We start from the raw sequence: 23,205 nt of genomic DNA, 5'->3' as shown, positions 1-23,205 counted from the left end.
AATCACTTCACCAACAGTCGACTTGGACAGCTTTGGAAGGGTTGAAACGTCTCTGACGGATCTGTTACTCAGGTGACATCCAATGACTAGTCCACGTTCGAAGTCACTGAGCTCTCATGACCTACCAATTCTGTTGTTAATTGCTTCCCTACTGACAACACAAAACTCCCCGTGTCCTGTTATATTGTCGGATCCGTCTCTTGGGACATACGAGGTGTGGCTAGAAAAAAACCGGACTAGTACTGGTGAAACAATAAAACGAATGCAATAAGGCTGAAAGTCGCGTGGCCTGTCACGTGACTCTCGCTCCGCCTACTGCTCGAGTTTCATCTGCCTCCTGCACTCAGTCTGCCCGTGGCGTCTGTTTTAAGTAGTTGACGTTTTGTCTGTGCGTCGGAAAATGTTGAGTGTACAGAAAGAACAGCGTGTTAACATCAAATTTTGTTTCAAACTAGGAAAATCTGCAAGTGAAACGTTTGTAATGTTACAACAAGTGTACGGCGATGATTGTTTATCGCGAACACAAGTGTTTGAGTGGTTTAAACGATTTAAAGATGGCCGCGAAGACACCAGTGATGACACTCGCACTGGCAGACCATTGTCAGCAAAAACTGATGCAAACATTGAAAAAATCGGTAAACTTGTTCTACAAGATCGCCGTTTAACAATCAGAGCAGTGTCTGAGTTAACAGGAGTTGACAAGGAAAGTGTCGAACAAGTTTACCGATTTTTTCAATGTTTGCATCAGTTTTTGCTGACAATGGTCTGCCAGTGCGAGTGTAATCACGGGTGTCTTCGCGGCCATCTTTAAATCGTTTAAACCACTCAAACACTTGTGTTCACGATAAACAATCAGCGCCGTACACTTGTTGTAACATTACAAACGTTTCACTTGCAGATTTTCCTAGTTTGAAACAAAATTTGATGTTAACACGCTGTTCTTTCTGTACACTCAACATTTTCCGACGCACAGACAAAACGTCAACTACTTAAAACAGACGCCACGGGCAGACTGAGTGCAGGAGGCAGATGAAACTCGAGCCGTAGGCGGAGCGAGAGTCACGTGACAGACAGGCCACGCGACTTTCAGCCTTATTGCATTCGTTTTATTGTTTCACCAGTACTAGTCCGGTTTTTTTCTAGCCACACCTCGTAGAGTGGTCAATACCGCATCACACAGCGTATCAAGATACTTTCGATCAAATAGCGTATGTGGAACGAGGCCAGTTCGATGGTAATTTAGCCCTGATGTGGAAGGGAATGTTGCTGGTGGTAAGTGGAATACTTTGAAGTTCCACAGTTTCTGAGAGAAGACACTATAAGCACATGTGCATTGCGGCAGACGTTCTGTTCATGGACGACAACGCCCGCAGCCATCGTAATGAATGTATTTCTGACAAATAAAAACAGCCACCGCACTGGCTGGCTGTCCGGACATGCCTCCTATAGAGCACGTCTGTGATGCACTGAGGAGTGAAATGGGAAATTACACCCGACCAGCCACGTCCATCAATCTCCCGGACGTCCATTCATTTCCACTCGTGAATAGTGTAGATTGTAATTAAAGGTTTGCACCCACTCCCTTCGGATCATTCGACGTCGACGGCAAGCCTAACCACATCTCCCAAACAGTTGCATTAGTGCAAAAGGAGTTTTCTCTTTACTTTCAGCACTCTCTATAAATTAAATTTTGTACTCTTGTATTCCTGATGTCTGCGATGAAGTTTCATCTGATTCTGCAGCCATTCCGACGTCCAGTTCAGGAAATGTACTCTCTTGCCTTCGTTATGCTTAACTTCAGAACACTAGCATGCCACGTTACGCGTCCAAACGGTCGTAATTTGTTTGAGACCCAACTGTTGCAGCCCAGATGTTTTAAAATATGCAACCTGGTGGATAGTCTTGTAGAATTCTTCACCTCGCTAGGCGTTCTGATTCTGCTTCACTTTGCACTACCCGCATTTCAAACCGAATTGCGCCACACCCTGGCATTGTCATCCCAAAAGCAGCGCAGTGCCTTGGTCTTTGATCTGCTTTCTTTACGCGAGGATACCAATGCCTTTGTTCTCCGAAACTTCTTGGCAGCGAACGGACAACACCGTGATGAATCGTTGGTGTCATTCGATGTCTGCGGTATCAGAATTAATTACTCACAAATCAGTATATTTACGAAAATCCAATGGGATTTCACTGATCTGCTTTGACGATACTCTGTTTAGTACGACTAAAACAGATAAAACATTATGACGGATAGAAAATGTGTCGTGAGTGAACACGCCTTGAATACTTTCCTCGGATTCAAGTAATCTCTCCGAGAGCTCACCTCAAACCGTCCCACTGTTGAAGTTACGGCGTCATCTTCTGAAATAATATCCGAGAGGCAGTAAAATTTACTACGATGGGAATGCCATAGACGTAGACAGCATTTCAGATATGTCATTGAAAAGGGAAAACAATAGACGCCAGTGCATGGCATATAACTAAAAAAGATCCAGAAAAGTAATATAGGAAGCATTATAAAACAACTATTTCAGTTCCTGGAATTCTTTCTACTTTCTCTATTGTGCCATTTCTTTGTATAGTACAGCGCGAGATGTCGCAGTCATAACAGGTTCACTCACGTTCGAAGGACGATAGTTCAGATCCCTGCCCATTCATACTATTTTAGGTTTTCCTTAAATTTCTTAAATCGCTTAAGACAAATGCTAAGACAGGGCCAATTTCCTTCCATTTTCCTCGCTGCTCCGAGATAGCTCTACGTCTCTGCGTAATGACCTCGTTGTCGTCGGAAAGTTGAACCGTAATCATGCCACTCAAAAAAGGTATAGCCTCAAATTTTAGTTGCTAGCTGGCTGGCAGAATGTATCCATACGGATGTTAACACACTCTCTATTTATTCACACTATTAGAACGACAGAGACAATCGGCAAAGGAGGAAATCTTACATTTTAAGTCCTGCTGAGGAGATCATTAGGGACGAAGTGCAAACCCGGAAAACATAGGTACAAAGAAGGAAATCCCGAAATTATTCCATTCGATACACGAAAATCATGGAAAACCAAAATCTGGATGGGTGTAAGTGGATTTGAATCCCAATTTCCCTGAATATGAGTCTAGTGCCTTAACCACTCCACCACCCTGCTTTGTGGGGACTGCAGGAACAGGAACACACATTTATGCACTGTATGTATTTATTTATTAATTAATAAGACAGACATGTAAATGGTCAGCATGTTCCCACATTTTCACCGAGGTAAAGCTGATTCTTCCCAGACCACAGTGAGTGATCGCTATTATAATATATGGAACATCCCATACCAAAACTCGACACATCTATTTCATGCTTTATGATGGCTAATTGCTGCTGATTCCGGTAGTTACGTTTTGGTCGACGCCCCTCTGATGACATTCACATAGTACCGTTACGTTTTCATTGTGTGAACCTCTGTGGAGAAAGAACCCCCCCCCCCCAAACTCTAACAGCAATGCAAAGGCTCTCCAACTACACTCCTGGAAATTGAAATAAGAACACCGTGAATTCATTGTCCCAGGAAGGGGAAACTTTATTGACACATTCCTGGGGTCAGATACATCACATGATCACACTGACAGAACCATAGGCACATAGACACAGGCAACAGAGCATGCACAATGTCGGCACTAGTACAGTGTATATCCACCTTTCGCAGCAATGCAGGCTGCTATTCTCCCATGGAGACGATCGTAGAGATGTTGGATGTAGTCCTGTGGAACGGCTTGCCATGCCATTTCCACCTGGCGCCTCAGTTGGACCAGCGTTCGTGCTGGACGTGCAGACCGCGTGAGACGACGCTTCATCCAGTCCCAAACATGCTCAATGGGGGACAGATCCGGAGGTCTTGCTGGCGAGGGTAGTTGACTTACAGCTTCTAGAGCACGTTGGGTGGCACGGGATACATGCGGACGTGCATTGTCCTGTTGGAACAGCAAGTTCTCTTGCCGGTCTAGGAATGGTAGAACGATAGGTTCGATGACGGTTTGGATGTACCGTGCACTATTCAGTGTCCCCTCGACGATCGCCAGTGGTGTACGGCCAGTGTAGGAGATCGCTCCCCACACCATGATGCCGGTTGTTGGCCCTGTGTGCCGCGGTCGTATGCAGTCCTGATTGTGGCGCTCACCTGCACGGCGCCAAACACGCATACGACCATCATTGGCACCAAGGCAGAAGCGACTCTCATCGCTGAAGACGACACGTCTCCATTCGTCCCTCCATTCACGCCTGTCGCGACACCACTGGAGGCGGGCTGCACGATGTTGGGGCGTGAGCGGAAGACGGCCTAACGGTGTGCGGGACCGTAGCCCAGCTTCATGGAGACGGTTGCGAATGGTCCTCGCCGATACCCCAGGAGCAACAGTGTCCCTAATTTGCTGGGAAGTGGCGGTGCGGTCCCCTACGGCACTGCGTAGGATCCTACGGTCTTGGCGTGCATCCGTGCGTCGCTGCGGTCCGGTCCCAGGTCGACGGGCACGTGCACCTTCCGCCGACCACTGGCGACAACATCGATGTACTGTGGAGACCTCACGCCCCACGTGTTGAGCAATTCGGCGGTACGTCCACCCGGCCTCCCGCATGCCCACTATACGCCCTCGCTCAAAGTCCGTCAACTGCACATACGGTTCACGTCCACACTGTCGCGGCATGCTACCAGTGTTAAAGACTGCGATGGAGCTCCGTATGCCACGGCAAACTGGCTGACACTGACGGCGGCGGTGCACAAATGCTGCGCAGCTAGCGCCATTCGACGGCCAACACCGCGGTTCCTGGTGTGTCCGCTGTGCCGTGCGTGTGATCATTGCTTGTACAGCCCTCTCGCAGTGTCCGGAGCAAGTATGGTGGGTCTGACACACCGGTGTCAATGTGTTATTTTTTCCATTTCCAGGAGTGTATATTGGGGGGGGGGGGGGGGGGATAACAAGTGGGTTGAATGGAAAGTTGAACTGAGGAGGGAGGTGTGTTAACAGAGTCCGTGCAGTTGTGCAAAGCCACTGTGACAGGGGGGCGTAGTGGTTAGCGCACTTGTGTGGTGAGCAGGAGAGCTTTGCGGCTGCGCGGAGTGGCCGCGCGGTCTCGGGCGCCTTGACACGTTTCACACGGTCCTCCCCCCCCCCCCTCCTCCACCCCGTCCGAGGTTCGATTCCCCCCCCTCGGGCATGGGTGTGTGTTGTCTTGTACGTTAGTTTAAATTAGATTAAGTTGTGAGTAAGCCTAGGGCTCGATGACCTCAGCAGTTTGGTCCCATAGGAACTTAGCACAAATTTCCAAATTTCCAAGGAGACCTTGGTTCGAATCCCGGCGTTGGAACAAATTTCTATTCGTCGCATCAGTCTGCACATATACAGCATAAGTGTTTAAGACTTGAAAATGTCTCTGGAATCTTACAGTTCAATCTTTTATTAAAACACCTATGCCTGGGTTTCAGGCAGGATCCCTCGTTTCATTCAGTTCAGAGGGGCCATTCCAATACATTTGGAGAGCCTCCTCAATGCTCTTTGAGTTTAAAGGGAATACCAGGTGGGCTGAGGCCTGAATAGGAATTTTGACTGAGCAGGCAGGCATGCTAGGATAGTCCGCGCAGTTGTGCAAAGCCTCTGTACCAGGATGTCGTAGTGGTTAACACATCTCCCTGGCGAGCAGAAGGCCCAGATTTCAATCGCGGTTTGTGCATAAAAATCCTGAGTGAATATCGCTAAAGTTCCTTTATTAATTTCTAGTTTCAGCTCAAGTCAGACTAAGGGAGATTGTAGAAAACCGTGCAAGTATGTAGTTGACAACAAGATCGATTCAGCTCAGCCTATTATGAAGACCTGTAATGCCTGGTGGCTGATACGCGCTGAATTAAGTAATAATTTTTATTGATCTTAAGATGTCTCGTCAGCGAGCTGAAACTAGTAATCAATAAAGGAACTTTAGCGATCTTGACCTAGGATTTTTATCGATGCGTTTTCACATAACAGATCGCCTGTCTCCCGACTTGAAATGTCAAATAGAAAGTTGATAGTTCGTCCAAGATGGCGCTAACCGTTAAAAAGATTCAAGTTTGAACGGAGCATCTTCTTCGTTGTGAGAAGCGCACAAATACAGAAAATCCTACATTTCCATCGACTGAGACTGCGCCAGACCAGGGTATGTCTGAGATAAAAAAGGAAGTGATCAGTTTCTACGGCCCAGCGGTTCAGTTCTAGCCGTTCCGCTGCCCTGTAGCTTATCACCGCCGTTGTTTTTTGAGGCCTTAGGTACACTGTTATGTGGCTCCAGTCGGTCTCTAAAAGGACCGCCTGCCCTCACTTCAGCCCCAATCTGTGCGAACTTCTTGGGGCTGCCGAGTCAAAACTGTCCGCTACCGTGACTCCCTATAGGTGGTCACGGCTGCGCGGCAGTAAAGTTTAACTGCTCGTCTGGGCACAGTTTAGTAACACGATGCATGCGTGGACGCATTCCCGAAGAATATTGCATCGTACTTCAGAACAACAGAGATACTGCAACATCGTGTTTATCTACCGACGCCTGGAGGATAAACACAATATGAATGTACAAATGCAAGTTGTAGACACCTGGATGACGACATATGGGAGTTTGGGTGAGGCCTTGAGTCGAGCTCGAATAGCCTAATGTTAAGGCCACAGCTCGAGATACGCGGGAGTTCCGTGTCCGAATCACTGTCGTAATTCCATTATATAGAGGCTTGTTGTCCATATATGCAACTGCATTTCATGTAGAGTTTAGTAATGTCGCTCGATTCCTATCGTCGTTTCGGTTGCCTGTCGATCGCGAGTACACTACTGGCCATTAAAATTGCTACACCAAGAAGAAATGCGGATGATACACGGGTATTCATTGGACAAATATGTCTACTAGAACTGACATGTGATTACATTTTCACGCAATTTGGGTGCAGAGATCCTGAGAAATCAGTACCTAGAACAACCACCTCTGGCCGTAATAACGGCCTTCATACGCCCGGTCATTGAGTCAAACAGAGCTTGGATGGCGTGTACAGGTACAGCTGGCCATGCAGCTTCAACACGATACCGCAATTCATCAAGAGTAGTGACTGGCGTATTGTGACGAGCCAGTTTGTCGGCCACCATTGACCAGACGTTTTTAATTGGTGAGAGATCTGGAGAATATGCTGGCCAGGGCAGCAGTCGAACATTTTCTATATCCAGAAAGGCCCGTACAGGACCTGCAACAAGCGGTCGTGGATTATCCTGCTGGAATGTAGGGTTTCGCAGGGATCGAATGAATGGTAGAGCCACGGATCGTAACACATCTGAGATGTAACGTCCAGTGTTCAAAGTGCCGTCAGTGCGAACAAGAGGTGACCGAGACGCTTAACCAATGGCACCCAGATACCATCACGCCAGGTGATACGCCAGTATGTCGATGACAAATACACGATTCCAATGTGCGTTCACCGCGATGTCGCCAAACACGGATGCGACCATCATGATGCTGTAAACACAACCTCGATTCATCCGAAAAAATGACGTTTTGGCATTCGTCCACCCGGCTTCGTCGTTGAGTACACCATCACAGGCGCTCCTGTCTGTGATGCAGCGTCAAGGGTAACCGCAGCCATGCTCTCCGAGCTGATGGTCCATGCTGCTGCAAACGTCGTCGAACTGTTCGTGCAGATGGTTGTTGTCTTGCAAACTTCCCCATCTGTTGACTCAGGGATCGAGACGTGGCTGCACGATCCGTTACAGCCTTGCGGATAAGATTCCTGTCATCTCGACTACTAGTGATACGGGGCCGTTGGGATCCAGCATGGCGTTCCCTATTACCCTCCTGAACCCACCGATTCCATATTCTGCTAACAGTGATTGGATCTTCACCAACGCGAGCAGCAATGTCGCGATACTATGAACCGCAATCGCGATAGGCTACAATCTGACCTTTATGAAAGTCGGAAACGTGATGCTACGCATCTCTCCTCCTTACACGATGCATCACAACAACGTTTCACCAGGCAACGCCGGTCAACTGCTGTTTGTGCATGAGAAACCGGTTAGAAACTTTCCTCATGTCAGCACGTTGTAGGTGTCGCCACCGGCGCCAACCGTGTATGAATACTCTGAAAAGCTAATCATTGGATATCACAGCATCTTCTTCCTGTCGGTTAAATTTCGCGTCTGTAGCACGTCATCTTCGCGGTGTAGCAATTTTAATGCCCAGTAGTGTATTTCGCGAAACAACAGCAGAGTAGCAGCGCCAGCCATGCGGTGAGAATCTCGGAAATTTCGCGCCCGCTTCACCACTTAGTGCCGTTAATCTGATTCTGATGGTGCAGCACTCTTTCTCTGACGTGTTCTCAGGTATGTGTGTGTAACCTAATTCAGTACTCATTCTCTACGTCATTTTTGTGATTCCGAAAATTTCAGTGAAAGCCGCTTTCAGTTCAACAGTATTCTGTTCAATTCTGATTTCAGAACACATTTTTGCATTATATTTTCTATACCTTTTCATTAATAACGTTGCAATCCCCACCGCCTTTCCCCAGTGTCCTAATAAATCAGATAGCCCCTGCAAATTGGGAGTTCACGGTCTGATACTTGGCGAACAATTAATATTTATCTGTCCTGAAAATGGGGTGGGATTTCCTTTCATTTGCGCCGCCTGGGATTCTTATTCTTTTCGTCTTTTTTATTATTCAATATCTGTGCCAGACAGTTTAGGTGTGGTAGCGCACATTACACGCCTCATATGACGAAAATGCAAAAAATGCCTGGATTTATAAGTAGTAATGGTATAAGTAGCAGCAGCAATAGTAGTAGTTTTATTCATCGGTGAATCACTTTTACGAGATACTGAATACGTTGCGGTATTATAGCTTAGGAGCAAAAAACGTAATTCATAAGGCACAGGCTTTTCGTACCTATAGGTCTAGTCTGACAAGGATCGGATAAGTATTCGGCCTTATAGTAGAAATGATCCCAGCAATTGCCTGTAGTTATTTAAGGAAACCAGACGAGACCTAAACCAGAATAGCCGGACGACGCAGATTAGGGCTTCCGTACTCCTGAATGCAAGGCCAATGTGGTTACAACATCACAATCTCATTCGATGTCTCCATGGTGTGCAGCACTACAAAGTTTACACGTTCTTCCAAATAACGTCATACTATTGAAAGCTAGTGCAGCAGTGTTCGTTCCTTTCTCAACACTGGACACGGCACACACTACACATACAATAACACTACTGGCCATTTAAATTTCTACACCACGAAGATGATGTGCTACAGACGCGAAATTTAACCGACAGGAAGAAGATGCTGTGATATGCAAATGATTAGCTTTTCAGAGCATTCACACAAGGTTGGCGCCGGTGGCGACACCTACGGCGTGCTGACATTAGGAAAGTTTCCAACCGATTTCTCATACACAAACATAAGTTGACCGGCGTTGCCTGGTGAAACGTTGTTGTGATGCCTCGTGTAAGGATAAGAAATGCGTACCATCACGTTTCCGACTTTGATAAAGGTCGGTTGTAGCCTATCGCGATTACGGTTTATCGTATCGCGACATTGCTGCTCGCGCTGGTCGAGATCCAATGACTGTTAGCAGAATATGGAATCGGTGGGTTCAGGAGGGTAATACGGAACGCCGTGCTGGATCCCAACGGCCTCGTATCACTTGCAGTCGAAATGACAGGCATCTTATCCGCATGGCTGAAACGGATCGTGCACCCACGTCTCGATCCCTGAGTCAACAGATGGGGAAGTTTGCAAGACAACAACCATCTGCACGAACAGTTCGACGACGTTTGCAGCAGCATGGACCATCAGCTCGTAGACCATGGCTGCGGTTACCCTTGACGCTGCATCACAGACAGGAGCGCCTGTGATTGTGTACTCAACGACGAACCTGGGTGCACGATTGGCAAAACGTAATTTTTTCGGATGAATCCAGGTTCTGTTTACAGCATCATGATGGTCGCATCCGTGTTTAGCGACATCGCGGTGAACGCACGTTGGAAGCGTGTATTCGTCATCGCCATACTGGCGTATCACCCGGCGTGATGGTACGGGCGCCATTGGATACACGTCTCGGTCACCTCTTGTTCGCATTGACGGCACTTGGAACAGTGACCGTTACATTTAAGATGTGTTACGACCCGTGGCTCTACCATTCATTTGATCCCTGCGAAACCCTACATTTCAGCAGGATAATGCACGACCGCATGTTGCAGGTCCTGTACGGGGCTTTCTGGATACAGAAAATGTATGACTGCTGCCCTGGCCAGCACATTCTCTAAATCTCTCACCAATTGAAAATGTCTGGTCAATGGTGGCCGAGCAACTGGATCGTCACCATACGCCAGTCACTACTCTTGATGAACTGTGGCATCGTGTGAAGCTGTATGGGCAGCTGGACCTGTACACGCCATCCAAGCTCTGTTTGAGTCAATGACCAGGCCTATCAAGGCCGTTATTACGGCCAGAGTTGGTTGTTCTGGGTACTAATTTCTCGGGATCTATGCAGCCAAATTGCGTGAAAATGTAATCACCTGTCAGTTCTAGTATAATATATTTGTCCAATGAATACCCGTGTATCATCAGCATTTCTTCTTGGTGTAGCTATTTTAATGGCCAGTAGTGTAGCTAACATCAAGCCTCTGACTACGATATTTGCTTTCCATTTCACGTGACACAACTTCCCATTTGCTTGCCAGAAAAATTAAGTCACTCTTCCTCCATGATGAGGATACTGTGTTAGCATTATCCAATGCATAGCTTTGGTGTAAATTTTTCCAGAAAGGAATGGCGGATTTATTTTATTATTATTTTCTTGCGTTATATTTTTTGCCAAACTCCTACTCTGTGTTATTCAAGAAATTCTTCACAAAATGTAATACTTAACATGTACTTGTTAAGTACCTTTCTGAAAAAGAAAAGAGATTTTCAGATAGAAAGATCAAGTAAAGACAACATATCATTTATGAAACAAAATTTACCACAGCAAGAAGATGATTTTCGCTAATAAAGATAATTTTTGTCCCGTAAGCTGCAGCTTTACAATGTTTAGAAGATTCATGCAAAACATTAGCATTATAACCTCTGCCTGATTGCTCTATGAAATACCCCTGATCATTTAACTTTACAGTGTGTTTCTTCTGCACTTTGTGTTGATTTCTTGACTCTGTGCGTTACAACAAAGATTCTAAGAATAAAAGAGAAAACTATGATTACAAGCCAGCATTTTTTTCGACTTTTCATCGTAGACATGCTTTTTTCCTCCGTAAGTATAAGGGACGATCAAGAAGTTTCCGTTTGGCGGCTTTGCTATAGCTTATATGCAATGTAGAGCGGCTGCGATGCGGTTATGTAAGCACCGACATTTAGGCAAGGGATTAGTGTGGCATTTATGTCATTCCGACGTGCGTGATGTACGAGGGTCACTCCAAAAGAAATGTCCACTTTTTTTAAAAAAATCCATCTTTCATTCTACATGTTTGAAGGTTTTACAGTGTGTAGATACATCCTTTAGGAACAATATTTTCATTTCTCCACATAATTTCCATCCCTCTCAACTGCCCTACGCCATCTTGGAACCAGCGCCTGTATACCCGCACGATAAAATTCTGGACCAACCTGTGGGAGCCACTGTTTGTCAGCGTGCACAAGGGAGTCGTCATCTTCAAACCTTGTTCCACGAAGATAGTCTTTCAGTTTCCCAAAGAGATGATAGTCACATGGAGCCAGGTCAGGACTGTAAGGCGGGTGTTTCAGTGTTGTCCATCCGAGTTTTGTGATCGCTTCCATGGTTTGTTGACTGACATGTGGCCATGCATTGTCGTGCAACAGCAAAACATCCTGCTTTTGCCGATATGGTCGAACACGACTCAGGTCGAGCTTGAAGTTTCTTCAGTGTCGTCACATATGCATCAGAATTTATGGTGGTTCCACTTGGCATGATGTTCACAAGCAAGAGTCCTTCGGAATCGAAAAACAAAGTAGCCATAACTTTTCCACCAGAAGGTGTGGTTTTGAATTTTTTTTTTTTCATGCGTGAATTTGCATGATGCCACTCCATTGATTGCCTCTTCGTCTGTGGTGAAAAATGATGGAGCCATTTGTCATCACCTGTCTCAATTCTTCCAAGAAATTCGTCTCTACCATTCTCTTACTGTTCCAAAAGTTCGCTGCATACCGTCTTTCTTGTTTCTTTGTGAGCCACTGTCTGCATCCTGGGAAACCCACCTGGCACAAACCTTTTTTAACGCCAACACTTTCAGTATTCTGCAAACACTTCCTTCCCCTATCCCATCGTAGCGTGACAATTTGTTCACTGTGATGCGTCTGTCAGCAGTCACCAATTCGTTAACTCTCTGCACATTGTCTGGAGTGAGTGCAGTACGAGGCCTGCCGCTGCGAGGACAATCCTCAATATTGCCGTGCCCACTTTCATCACGTTACCTGTTTGCCCACCGACTAACTGTTCTGCGATCGACAGCAGCATCTCCATACACCTTTTTCAACCTCTTGTGGATGTTTCCCACTGTCTCGTTTTCACAGCACAGGAATTCTATGACAGCACGTTGCTTCTGACGAACGCCAAGTGTAGCAGCCATCTTGAAGGCATGCTGTGACGGCGCCACTCTCGGGAACAGGTTGAACTAAGTTTGAAAACAAGCGGGAAGTATGTATCTACACACTGTAAAACTTTGACACATGCAGAATGAAAACTGTATTTTTACAAAAATAGTTTGCCTTTCTTTTGGATTGGCCCTCGTACTAGATGTTCTAGAACTAACAGCGGAAATAATCCTACATCTACACCTACGTCTGTCCTCTGCAAAATACTGTGAAAGGGACGACAGATGATACGTCACGCTGCACCAGTTATTAGAGCGTTTTCCCGTTTCACTCTTTTGGAGTGACCCTCGTAAATGCGGAAACGTGAACTATTGCAACGTCTTAGCAAATGCCTCTAAACAGGACGAAAGTCCTCTAAATTCTTTTGTTTGCTGCCAAAGGACAAACAACAGTAGACATCTATCGGTGAAGAAGAACGTGTATCCAACTAAGGCGAAACGTCCGGGAAACCTGTGCCAAAGTGTGCTGCCGCTTCACGGTAATGCACAGCACCATATTGCAAATGTCGTAACGCAGATGTTACACCAACTCGGTTGGGATACATTCTAATATCCACTGTATAGATCTGATCTCTCCCAACGCGGTATCACGCCTTAGGTCCCTTGAAAAATGCCTTGAAGGGTCGACAATTGCTGTCAGACGACGATGTGCAGCAGGCATTTACGGAATTATTCACGCAGCAGGACACGTCGTTTTCCCACACGGGTATCTTCAACGGGGTGCGTCGATGGGATGATTGTCTCAAAGCTCAAGGCGATTTCGCGTGACTGGCATACCAATTTTGGACTGTATGGCATTCGAACGGGAACTTTTTGATCGTTCCTTATATTACACTACTGGCCATTAAAATTGCTACACCACGAAGATGACGTGCTACAGACGCGAAATTTAACCGACAGGAAGAAGATGCCGTGATATGCAAATGATTAGCTTTTCAGTGCATTCACACAAGGTTGGCGCCAGTGGCGACACCTACAGCGTGCTGACATTAGGAAAGTTTCCAACCGATTTCTCATACACAAACATCACTTGACCGGCGTTGCCTGGTGAAGCGTTGTTGTGATGCCTCGTGTAAGGAGGAGAAATGCGTACCATCACGTTTCCGACTTTGATAAAGGTCGGTTGTAGCCTATCGCGATTGCGGTATATCGTGTCGCGACATTGCGGCTCGCGTTGGTCGAGATCCAATGACTGTTAGCAGAATATGGAATCGGTGGGTTCAGGAGGGTAATACAGAACGCCGTGCTGGATCCCGACGGCCTCGTATCACTAGCAGTCGAGATGACAGGCATCTTATCCGCATGGCTGTAACGGATCGTGCAGCCACGTCTTGATCCCTGAGTCAACAGATGGGGACGTTTGCAGGACAACAACCATCTGCACGAACAGTTCGACGACGTTTGCAGCAGCATGGACTATCAGCTCGGAGACCATGGCTGCTGTTACCCTTGACGCTGCATCAAAGACAGGAGCGCCTGCGATGGTGTACTCAACGACGAACCTGGGTGCACGAATGGCAAAAGTCAGTTTTTTCGGATGAATCCAGGTTCTGTTTACATCATCTTGATGGTCGCATCCGTGTTTGGCGACATCACAGTGAACACACATTGGAAGCGTGTATTCGTCATCGCCATACTGGCGTATCACCCTGCGTGATGGTAGGAGATGCCATTGGTTACACGTCTCCCTCACCTCTTGTTCGCATTGACGGGGCTTTGAACAGTGGACGTTACATTTCAGATGTGTTATGACCCGTGACTCTACCCTTCATTCGATCCCTGCGAAACCCTACGTTTCAGCAGGATAATGCACGACCGCATGTTGCAGGTCCTGTACGGGCCTTTCTGGATACAGAAAATGTTCGACTGCTGCCCTGGCCAGCACATTCTCCAGATCTCTCACCTATTGAAACGTCTGGTCAATGGTGGCCGAGCAACTGGCTCATCACCATACGCCAGTCACTACTCTTGATGAACTGTGGTATCGTGTTGAAGCTGCATGGGCAGCTGTACCTGTACACGCCATCCAAGCTCTGTTTGACTCCTTGCCCAGGCCCTATCAAGGCAGTTATTACGGCCAGAGGTGGTTGTTCTGGGTACTGATTTCTCAGGATCTATGCAGCCAAATTGCGTGAAAATGTAAACACATGTCAGTTCTAGCATAATATATTTGTCGAATGAATACCCGTTTATCATCAGCATTTCTTCTTGGTATAGCAATTTTAAAGGCGAGTAGTGTATGTCTTATTTGTCAGATGCCCATCAAATTCATTCAATGGGTAATTATATTTACAGGGAACGACGGCGAAACCAAAGGCAGCCATCTTGACTCACCACAATATAATCAACAATTCTTACTTCGTTGGAAAACGCATGCAGTTCGACGAAAAGGTATTTATTTACTCATCCACCTTTGTTGAAACATAATTAGCTGGATGTAAGGTACTGAATGCGGAGGTAAGGCGACTAATGAAATGGTTTTACCACCTTGCAGCACCACCGCATCTGCCTGCAAGTGCCACTGTTCCACTGCTATGGCTTCTGCAGTGGGGTGTTGGCAGCCCTGCACCATGGCGCCACTGTCGTCCTGCCATCGCTGTATTTCAACACTAAGGCTTCCTTAGACGCTATCGAGAAAGAAAAGTATGTCTTTACCTGGTATGCTGCTGTATTTTGCGTATTATCAATGTATTCCCATTTTCTTGTGGAGCAAAGTACGTGACTTAGAGGCTAGTCTAATGCACAGTGCGGGCCGAAGTACGAGTATATTATCCTGTAACCATTAATTCTTGATTGATACCTAACGGAGCTGAAACCGGTCAAAGCAGACAGATTTATTATTGAGAGCCTAACATTAGTTATAACATTGTCTCATCGTTGAGTGAACTACACTGCCTGGCAAAAAAAAGTGAAACACCTAGAAGGGGAGGAGGAAACGATAAGAAACTTCACGATAAGAAAGGATGTGTGATCTTATTTTAGTAATTACGCAATCGCGTCAAGTTTACGAAGAACTTTGCGGTATGACCGCAATTATCACTACGATGTTGCATCCTCTCTTGCCTGAATGCATGCACTGATTTGGGTTGGCCGGCCGCTGGTGGCCGAGCGGTTCTGGCGCTACAGTCTGGAACCGCGCGACCGCTACGGTCGCAGGTTCGAATCCTGCCTCGGGCATGGATGTATGTGTTGTCCTTAGGTTAGTTAGGTTTAAGTAGTTCTAAGTTCTAGGGGACTTATGACCTCAGCAGTTGAGTCCCATAGTGCTCAGAGCCATTTGATTTGGGTGGGAAGGATGTCATAAAAGTCGTTTGTAGCCTGTCCTGAAGGAAGATGGTCCACAACTGGTTCTTGACACTCTGGATACAGGCACTGGGACTGATGTGATGTCCGAGCTGGTCCCACACATTTTCTATCGGGGTCATATCTAGGAGTACCTCAACATCATGCAGTCAGTTCATAGAGACGTGTGTCATGCTTGAACGAGCACTGTTCAGAAATGGCTCCACAGTTCTATTGCATCAGAGATAACATGTGAGGACGCAAGATATGCGTGACGGACCACTGTACAGCTGTGTATGCTTACACACTGCCAGTAATGTTTGCGTTCATTGGGTCCAGTGGGCCAAGCACCGCCAGATCTCGCTGGACAGACAATCACGGAAGGCTGTCTGCACCATGGATACACAATGTGCAGCCGAGCTCAGGTATCTACTGCCGTGACGTCAGAGGAGGGTGGGCCAGGTGCTCCCTCACGCTCCTCAGCTTGCCGACGGAACCCCAGGCACCTCAGTGAACAGATCTGGAACGCCCCACATTCCTCCACTGCTAATCGCCCATCACCCACATTTCCTGTGTGAGTGATTGGGAAAACACAGCTTTTTGCATTTCTCGCCAGCGACTGGACTCGCAGACAATACACAAGTAATATGATATTCAAGTAAGAAAATACAAAGTCCATTTTCCCTGAAAGTGCTTTACAGAGCGAGGGTTTTCATCCTAACTTATCTTAGCGGCGGCGCGGTTCTTTCCTTCCATTTACGACGAATCTGAACCTACCTGTGAACATTGTCTCAGCAGATCATCAGTAGGAAAGCCGATTGAAATCTACTGTACTTCGATGTGAACCAGGCTGCAATTTAAGCCACTAATCTACGTTTCGGGAGAAACTTTTCACACAAATGTCAGGTTGGAAATTTTGTCCTCAATTAATATACTTTGAAACTTACGTGAACTAGTTTCAATGCCAAGCCCGTGCTAGTCTTAACACAGTCACTCACAATCCCTTTCACTCACGTTAGCAAGTTTATGGTGTTGCATTTCCCGAAAACGTAATAGCTACAAAAATACGATTGTTTTTTGATTGTTAATGCTCGCCAAATATTAAGTCTGTCGGTACCAAATGCAATCATAGTTTTTAAACACCGACCTGCTCAATACGCCACGCAGAATATATGTCTTTTCTCGTCACAAAATTCACTTAAAAATTCCGAAATTTCTACACACACACCAGAATAATTATGCCGTCACTTTCCAACACTTTTGATGTATGAAACACTGCTAGATCGGGCAACTTATCGTTTCCATCGGAACTACTACTACACACATCCGAACTATTTCATGGCTAGGCTCCCACTCATGAATACTCTAAGTAATCCTCACCAGCAGAGAAAGGCGCGCGAAGAATATTGCTTTACCATTGGTCAGTTTACTCAACAGCCAATAGCAAAACAACTTTCTCCCGGGTTAGTCCGCGCTTTTCATCAATAACCAATCGCAAAATAATAAACCTAAAGGCTGCACTTTTTACCGACGTTATTATCTAATATACTGAAGTTTTGCTTATGGAAAAAGTTATTTACTATTGTTATTTATACCTGAATTAACTTTCCCTTTACCATAAACTTACTTTACAAATCTATTCTACAAAAATCCCCTTTGTTCATATCCATACTTTTTCGAAATGTTCCCACACTAAATCGTACTACATAACTCGTTAAACAATTATCTTCATATTAACCTTGAACCACACTCACGCATCATTCATACTGCTAAAACACATTTACAACATTTTACGTACACAAAAAGACATAATAACACCTTATGAAAATACTAGAACAGTGTGGTGTCACTGCCAGACACCACACTTGTTAGGTGGTCGCTTAAATCGGCCGCGGTCCATTAGTACATGTCGGACCCGCGTGTCGCCACTGTGTGATCGCAGACCGAGCGCCACCACACGGCAGGTCTCGAGAGACGTACGAGAACTCGCCCCAGTTGTACGACGACGTTGCTAGCGATTATACTGACGAAGCCTTTGCTCTCATTTGCCGAGAGACAGTTAGAATAGCCTTCAGCTAAGTTAATGGCTACGACTTAGCAAGGCGCCAATTGTCACAGTACATGTATCTTACGAGTCTCATTTGTATAGTCAAGAGAGATGTATCACAAGGATTGATTAAAAGTTAAGTATATTCCAAAGCTACGTATTTTCTTTATAGCATTCATTAAGTCTCCTGTTTCAGACCTCACTCCATCCTTCGTGAGTTAGCGCGTGCATCTTGGCCGCCTCTTTCAATTAGTGTGCGTAGTGTTGGCAAGTCTGCCGACACTACAAACAGTTTATGAAAAACATTCTATTACTTTAGTGCACTTTAGTGGGCACAATCGAAACTAAAATCACAGTCCCCCTATCCAATATTGTCCTCTATCGGCTGATACATAAACTATGTGCGCGTCCCGTCTCGCGTCACCATCTGTCACTATCCAGCTCTGAGACACATCTCCCACTTAACCGCCTCCAAGGCAGGATCGGTATACGGCGCTACGCCTCAACATTCAACATTCAACTTAACAATATGGGCTGTGTAATATGTTTCAAAATTAATTATGTTTTGGATGTGGGGAAATTTCTGATGACAGGCATGAGGTCACGCTGTTGCTAAGCTATTTTTCCACGATAACGTTTCCTTCCAGGAATGCTAGTACCGCTAAAAATAGCTGCTTCTCGTTGGAGTTTGAAGTAGATTACACCACTTTAACATAATAGCGGGAGCAAAACTTATTTTACCTACCAGCACTATGAAACACCAGTTTTAGTTTCTCCATAAGTACATCAGAAGAGCATTGTACACAAATCACACTGCCTGTCAAAAATGTGAAGTGCTCATAAGACATGGTCGAATGTCAATGTAACTTTGTACGCATTACACCATCGTCAAGTGCATATACATTTTTTTCTTAGTAATTTTTTGCTATAAAGGATGTTTCCTTTTCTCTAAAAGCTTTCGTTTCTCAGTAATTAGGACAAGTGCGCTTAATTCTCAATAAACTTTTAATACTCAATAATTAAGGTAAGGATATGTAATACTCAATAACTTTTATAAAGGTATCCTGTGGCAGCATCTCGATAAGGCAACCTGTGGGGGAAACAAATCTGTTAATCTGACATTGGGGTCAGCGGAAAACTTTTAATGAATTGTGTAAGTACAGAGTGATCGTCGTAAAATGAGTTAGTAAAGGGTAACTGCCGACGGCAACACAAAGAATTATGGAAGCTACTGCCCCGCACCTGCTGTGGAATGTGAAAGCCAATATTTGATGACTTGCAAGTTAAGACGTTAGAGTGAAGTTCTATGATATTAAAGTTGTAAACCGATATGAGTCTCCCTATATCTCACACAGAAGCGGCTGTCTCACCATATTGCAGCTGTTGGTGGCAGAATTCTATGGTCTCAGTTTGCGGTAGCGCCGGCGACCTACATTCTAAGTTGGCGTCATGAGTTGAAGAGCTGTGGAGCAGTGCTGCAAAACAATCAGGAGGCGAGGAGTGTCAGAAGAAGACTCTGACGATGTGTGTTACTGAATTCCCTGATGAAGTCTCTTACAGTGTCACGGCGTCCGTCGAGGAAACCTCGCTTCACTGTTTTTTTTTTTTTTTTTTTCCGTTACAGGTAGGCTGGATTCCATTCCTTGCAAGCTCCGACCACTGAAAATGCGTCCCTGAGAGGACAGGTCCACTTTTTCTGTGGGCTATGTTGAGGTTGATTAATCAGTGAAATTTTTCCTAATGGTTTCCTCGGATAAAATCGTTCCTCACTCTGTCTGCCTCTTTCTTCAGCCAGTGAGGGAGGTTCCTTTCGGCATTGCCGCCCTCGCAGTTGTGGGGCGGCGAGTAAGTTACTTCACTGGTTTAAAGTTTTTAATCGCGTGAGCCTGGCAACTAATTTGGCGGTCAGCCAGAAAGCGAAGGGAAACGTACTGACCTTAGTTTCCAGTCTGCACGGCCACATTCCGGCCTAGCACACTGAAAGAAAAGTGTCTATTTCCCATTTTTCTTTGCGGTATCAGGACTATGACTTCAGTAAAAGTTTAAAGTTCCAATCAAGATTTGATTTAATTAAAGTTTCTCACAAACAACACTTAAAATTACGTTATATTCAACTGAAAACAAGTCTTTCTAATCTAACAGCTCCTTAGGAGCTCAGAGGCGACCTCTACGGTAACTTCCCACCAGATTGTTTTTCGCCCTGACTAACATCACTCAATTGAAAGTTCGCAATCATCATCATCATCAATCATCATCATCAGCCAATTCAATCATTAAATGATGTGGCCTCTTCGAGTCGTGGATTCAGGTAGGCTTTCAGAAGTCTTCTCCAAGTGGGACTGTCTTGGGCAGTTCTCTGCCAGGTGTTACCAGCGATCTTCTTAATGTCTTTGTCCCATCTGTCTGGTGGTCTTCCTCTAGGCCCCCGTAGCTCTCTCGGACTCCACTCCAGTACTAGCTTCGTCCATCTGTTGTCTTTTCTTCTTGCGACGTGGCCAGCCTACACCCATTTCTAGGAACCTACTGTCTCTAAGATGTCATTAACCTTCGTCACAGACCGGATGTCATCTGCCCTTTTCCTGTCCTTTCTTGTATAGCCCAGCATTGATCTCTCCATGGCTCTCTGTGCTGTCCTAAGTTTCCCTTTTGTAAATGAGTTCAGTGTCCATGTCTCGCAGCCATACGTCATCACAGGAAGAATGCATTGATCAAATACTACTTTCTTCAAATTTACTGGCATTTTTGATCTGAATACCTTTGAATTCTTCCCAAATGCTTGCCAGCCAAGCTTGATGCGTCGATAGATTTCTGGCCTTATGTCTCCCTTCATATTTATAATCTGGCCAAGGTAGACATATTCACTGACCTCTTCTAGCAGACTGTCCTTGACCTTCACATCTCCAGCTGGGACCCATTTGTTGGACATTACTTTTGTTTTGGAAAGGTTCATGTTCAAGCCAACCAGCTAACATTCCGATGCAAGATCTGTAACTAAGTTTTGGAGCTCCGCGAGTTCGCAATAAATGTTCTAAAATTAATGGTCCCCATAAAAGTGGAAATAAATTCCACTTGCCACGCGCAATTAAATTTCACACGGACGTCACACTAACAGTTATTTTACTGAATTCTAAACGATCCAGGACGGTGTACAGTCCTCGCGAGTCCACCACCCGTTTTCACTGCCAAATACGCGCTTGTCACAGCTCGGCTCTGACGTCATCCGAGGCAGAGCGCGACCAGACGTTTAACTGGCGTGGACCTCACAGTGTCTGAGAGCGAAGTGAACCTTACTACCGCTTTAGGGGCTGTATTTATAAGGTGCCGGTGCGGACTGCTGAGAAAACATCTGTTGTCTCTGTCTATCTGCATACGGCGGCAGTCTACAAACGACCGCTATCTCGGGCACATAATCTTTAATAATATAGGTACCCATTACTTCAGAAACTTCTTAATTTTTGCTGGTATGCAGGTAAGCAGTTTGAAAGCACGTAGAAAGTTTCAGCTCGATACAATGAAAACTTTGCTTAATAGAATTTAATTAGTGGAACTAACGGTAGATTGTTACCTCTGAACCATACCTTTGATAAGACTTATATCAGTTGCTATTTATGTTACAAGTCTTAAACTTGGTGTAGCTCTATTATTTGATATATTTGATCATCTCGTTTAACTAAAATCCTCTATCATTAAAATTTCAAGTACTTAATCTACAACACTTAGGTACATTTTAGTTACAAAATTAGTTTTTATTTAATTACTCAAAAACTATAAGAGGTAGATTAACGTGGACTCTTTGTTATTATTTTTGGGTTGTATTGAAGCATAAAACAGATTTTCAAGTTTCTAAGTCCATTATTTAGCGCCTCAGATTTTTCCGAAAAACGTGGATTCTGGCTTTAATTTTTGTTTTATGGTTTTGGAAAACCAGCATCAGTTATTTATAACTTAACTGCACCATCTGACCAAATTCTGTCTTCCTAGCGTCATTATTTAGCGCCTCTGATTTTTCTCTTAAAACGCCATTTTTCCGTAAACTATCAAGTTTAGAACATCAAGACTTAGTATTTTGAACATTATTACACTAAACTATAATTTAACAAAGTTTTCAACATAAATTTTGATTTTTAATTTCATACTAAATTGTGGTGCAATACTTGTTCGGTACATGCAGACGCGTTAAGGTGACGTGGCGCTACTAGCAGTGAACTGCGATAAGTCCCAGCGCACTCGCTCGCCTCTGTATCTCACACATGATACAGCGCTTGGTTTGCTTCACAGTCACTCTGGGAAAATGTTCCACGTGGATCAATGTCCGTTCTTCTCACATTCTTAAAAAATTTTTTCTATAAGAAAAGACTCAGGGCTTCTTTTCATCAGCCTGGTAATATTCAAAAATTGGGATATGTTCTTAAGATAAATTTTCGGTGAACTTCAAAACTTTTTTCGACATTCAGCAAACAGTAGCACCTTCCGCTAAGGTTCTTCCTCACTGTATCGCATAAAACGTTTTCACAGGCAGTCGTCCAGGAAGTCCTTTCTGTTAAGGAATCCTTCCAGAAGCACCGCTGGGCGCCAAAAATGGCTCTGCCGACTCTTGACTTCGTGTGACCGCCACCCATCATCGGCCCTTCTCCGAAGAAGCACAACGGAGCATCTGGCCATCGCAGCATTCAGGTCACTGGCCGGTTGTCCAGTTTGCTTCCAAAGCACTTTCCTATTCTCCAGTAGCACGCAAACCCATTTTCATACTTTTTTTTTTAAGTCATCAGACTTCTGACTGGTTTCATGCGGCCGGCCCGCCACGGATTCCTCTCCCACGCCAATCTCTCCATCTCAGAGTAGCACTTGCAACCTACGTCCTCAATTATTTGCTGGATGTATTCCAATCTCTGTCTTCCACTACAGTTTTTACCCTCTACAGCTTCCTCTACTACTATGGAAGTTATTACCTGATATCTTATCAGATGTCGTATCATCTTGTCAGTGTTTTCCATCTTTCTCCTTCTACGTAGAATCTGCTCATTCCTTACCTTATCAGTTCACCTAATTTTCAACATTCTTCTGTAGCACGACGTCTCGAATGCTTCGATTCTCTTCTTTTCCGGTTTTCCCCACAGATCACGTTTCACTACCATACAATGCTGTGTTCCAGACATACATTCTCAGACATTTCTTCCTCAAAGTAAGACCTATCTTCGATACTAGTTGACTTCTCATCGCCAGGAATGCCCTTTTCCAG

General features: G+C 45.2%; 1 protein-coding gene across 3 annotated transcripts in view; it reads left to right on the top strand.

The window, feature by feature from the left end:
• LOC126195003 (medium-chain acyl-CoA ligase ACSF2, mitochondrial-like) overlaps positions 1 to 23,205 on the top strand; it is a 282,623-nt gene that overhangs the window by 159,706 nt on the left and 99,712 nt on the right. For all 3 annotated transcript variants that reach the window (XR_007538543.1, XM_049933426.1, XM_049933425.1), the window contains 2 exons: positions 14,933 to 15,028; positions 15,132 to 15,280. Coding sequence is in view for 2 of the 3 variants with exons in the window: in XM_049933426.1 (XP_049789383.1) it covers positions 14,933 to 15,028; positions 15,132 to 15,280 (245 nt within the window). In the remaining variant the exon portion in view is untranslated. The remainder of the gene's footprint in view (positions 1 to 14,932; positions 15,029 to 15,131; positions 15,281 to 23,205) is intronic.

Source organism: Schistocerca nitens, chromosome 7 (assembly GCF_023898315.1).
Source record: "Schistocerca nitens isolate TAMUIC-IGC-003100 chromosome 7, iqSchNite1.1, whole genome shotgun sequence".
Taxonomy (NCBI): Eukaryota; Metazoa; Arthropoda; class Insecta; order Orthoptera; family Acrididae; genus Schistocerca; species Schistocerca nitens.
Note: the sequence above shows the minus strand (reverse complement) of the source record. Positions and strands in the feature narration are given on the sequence as shown.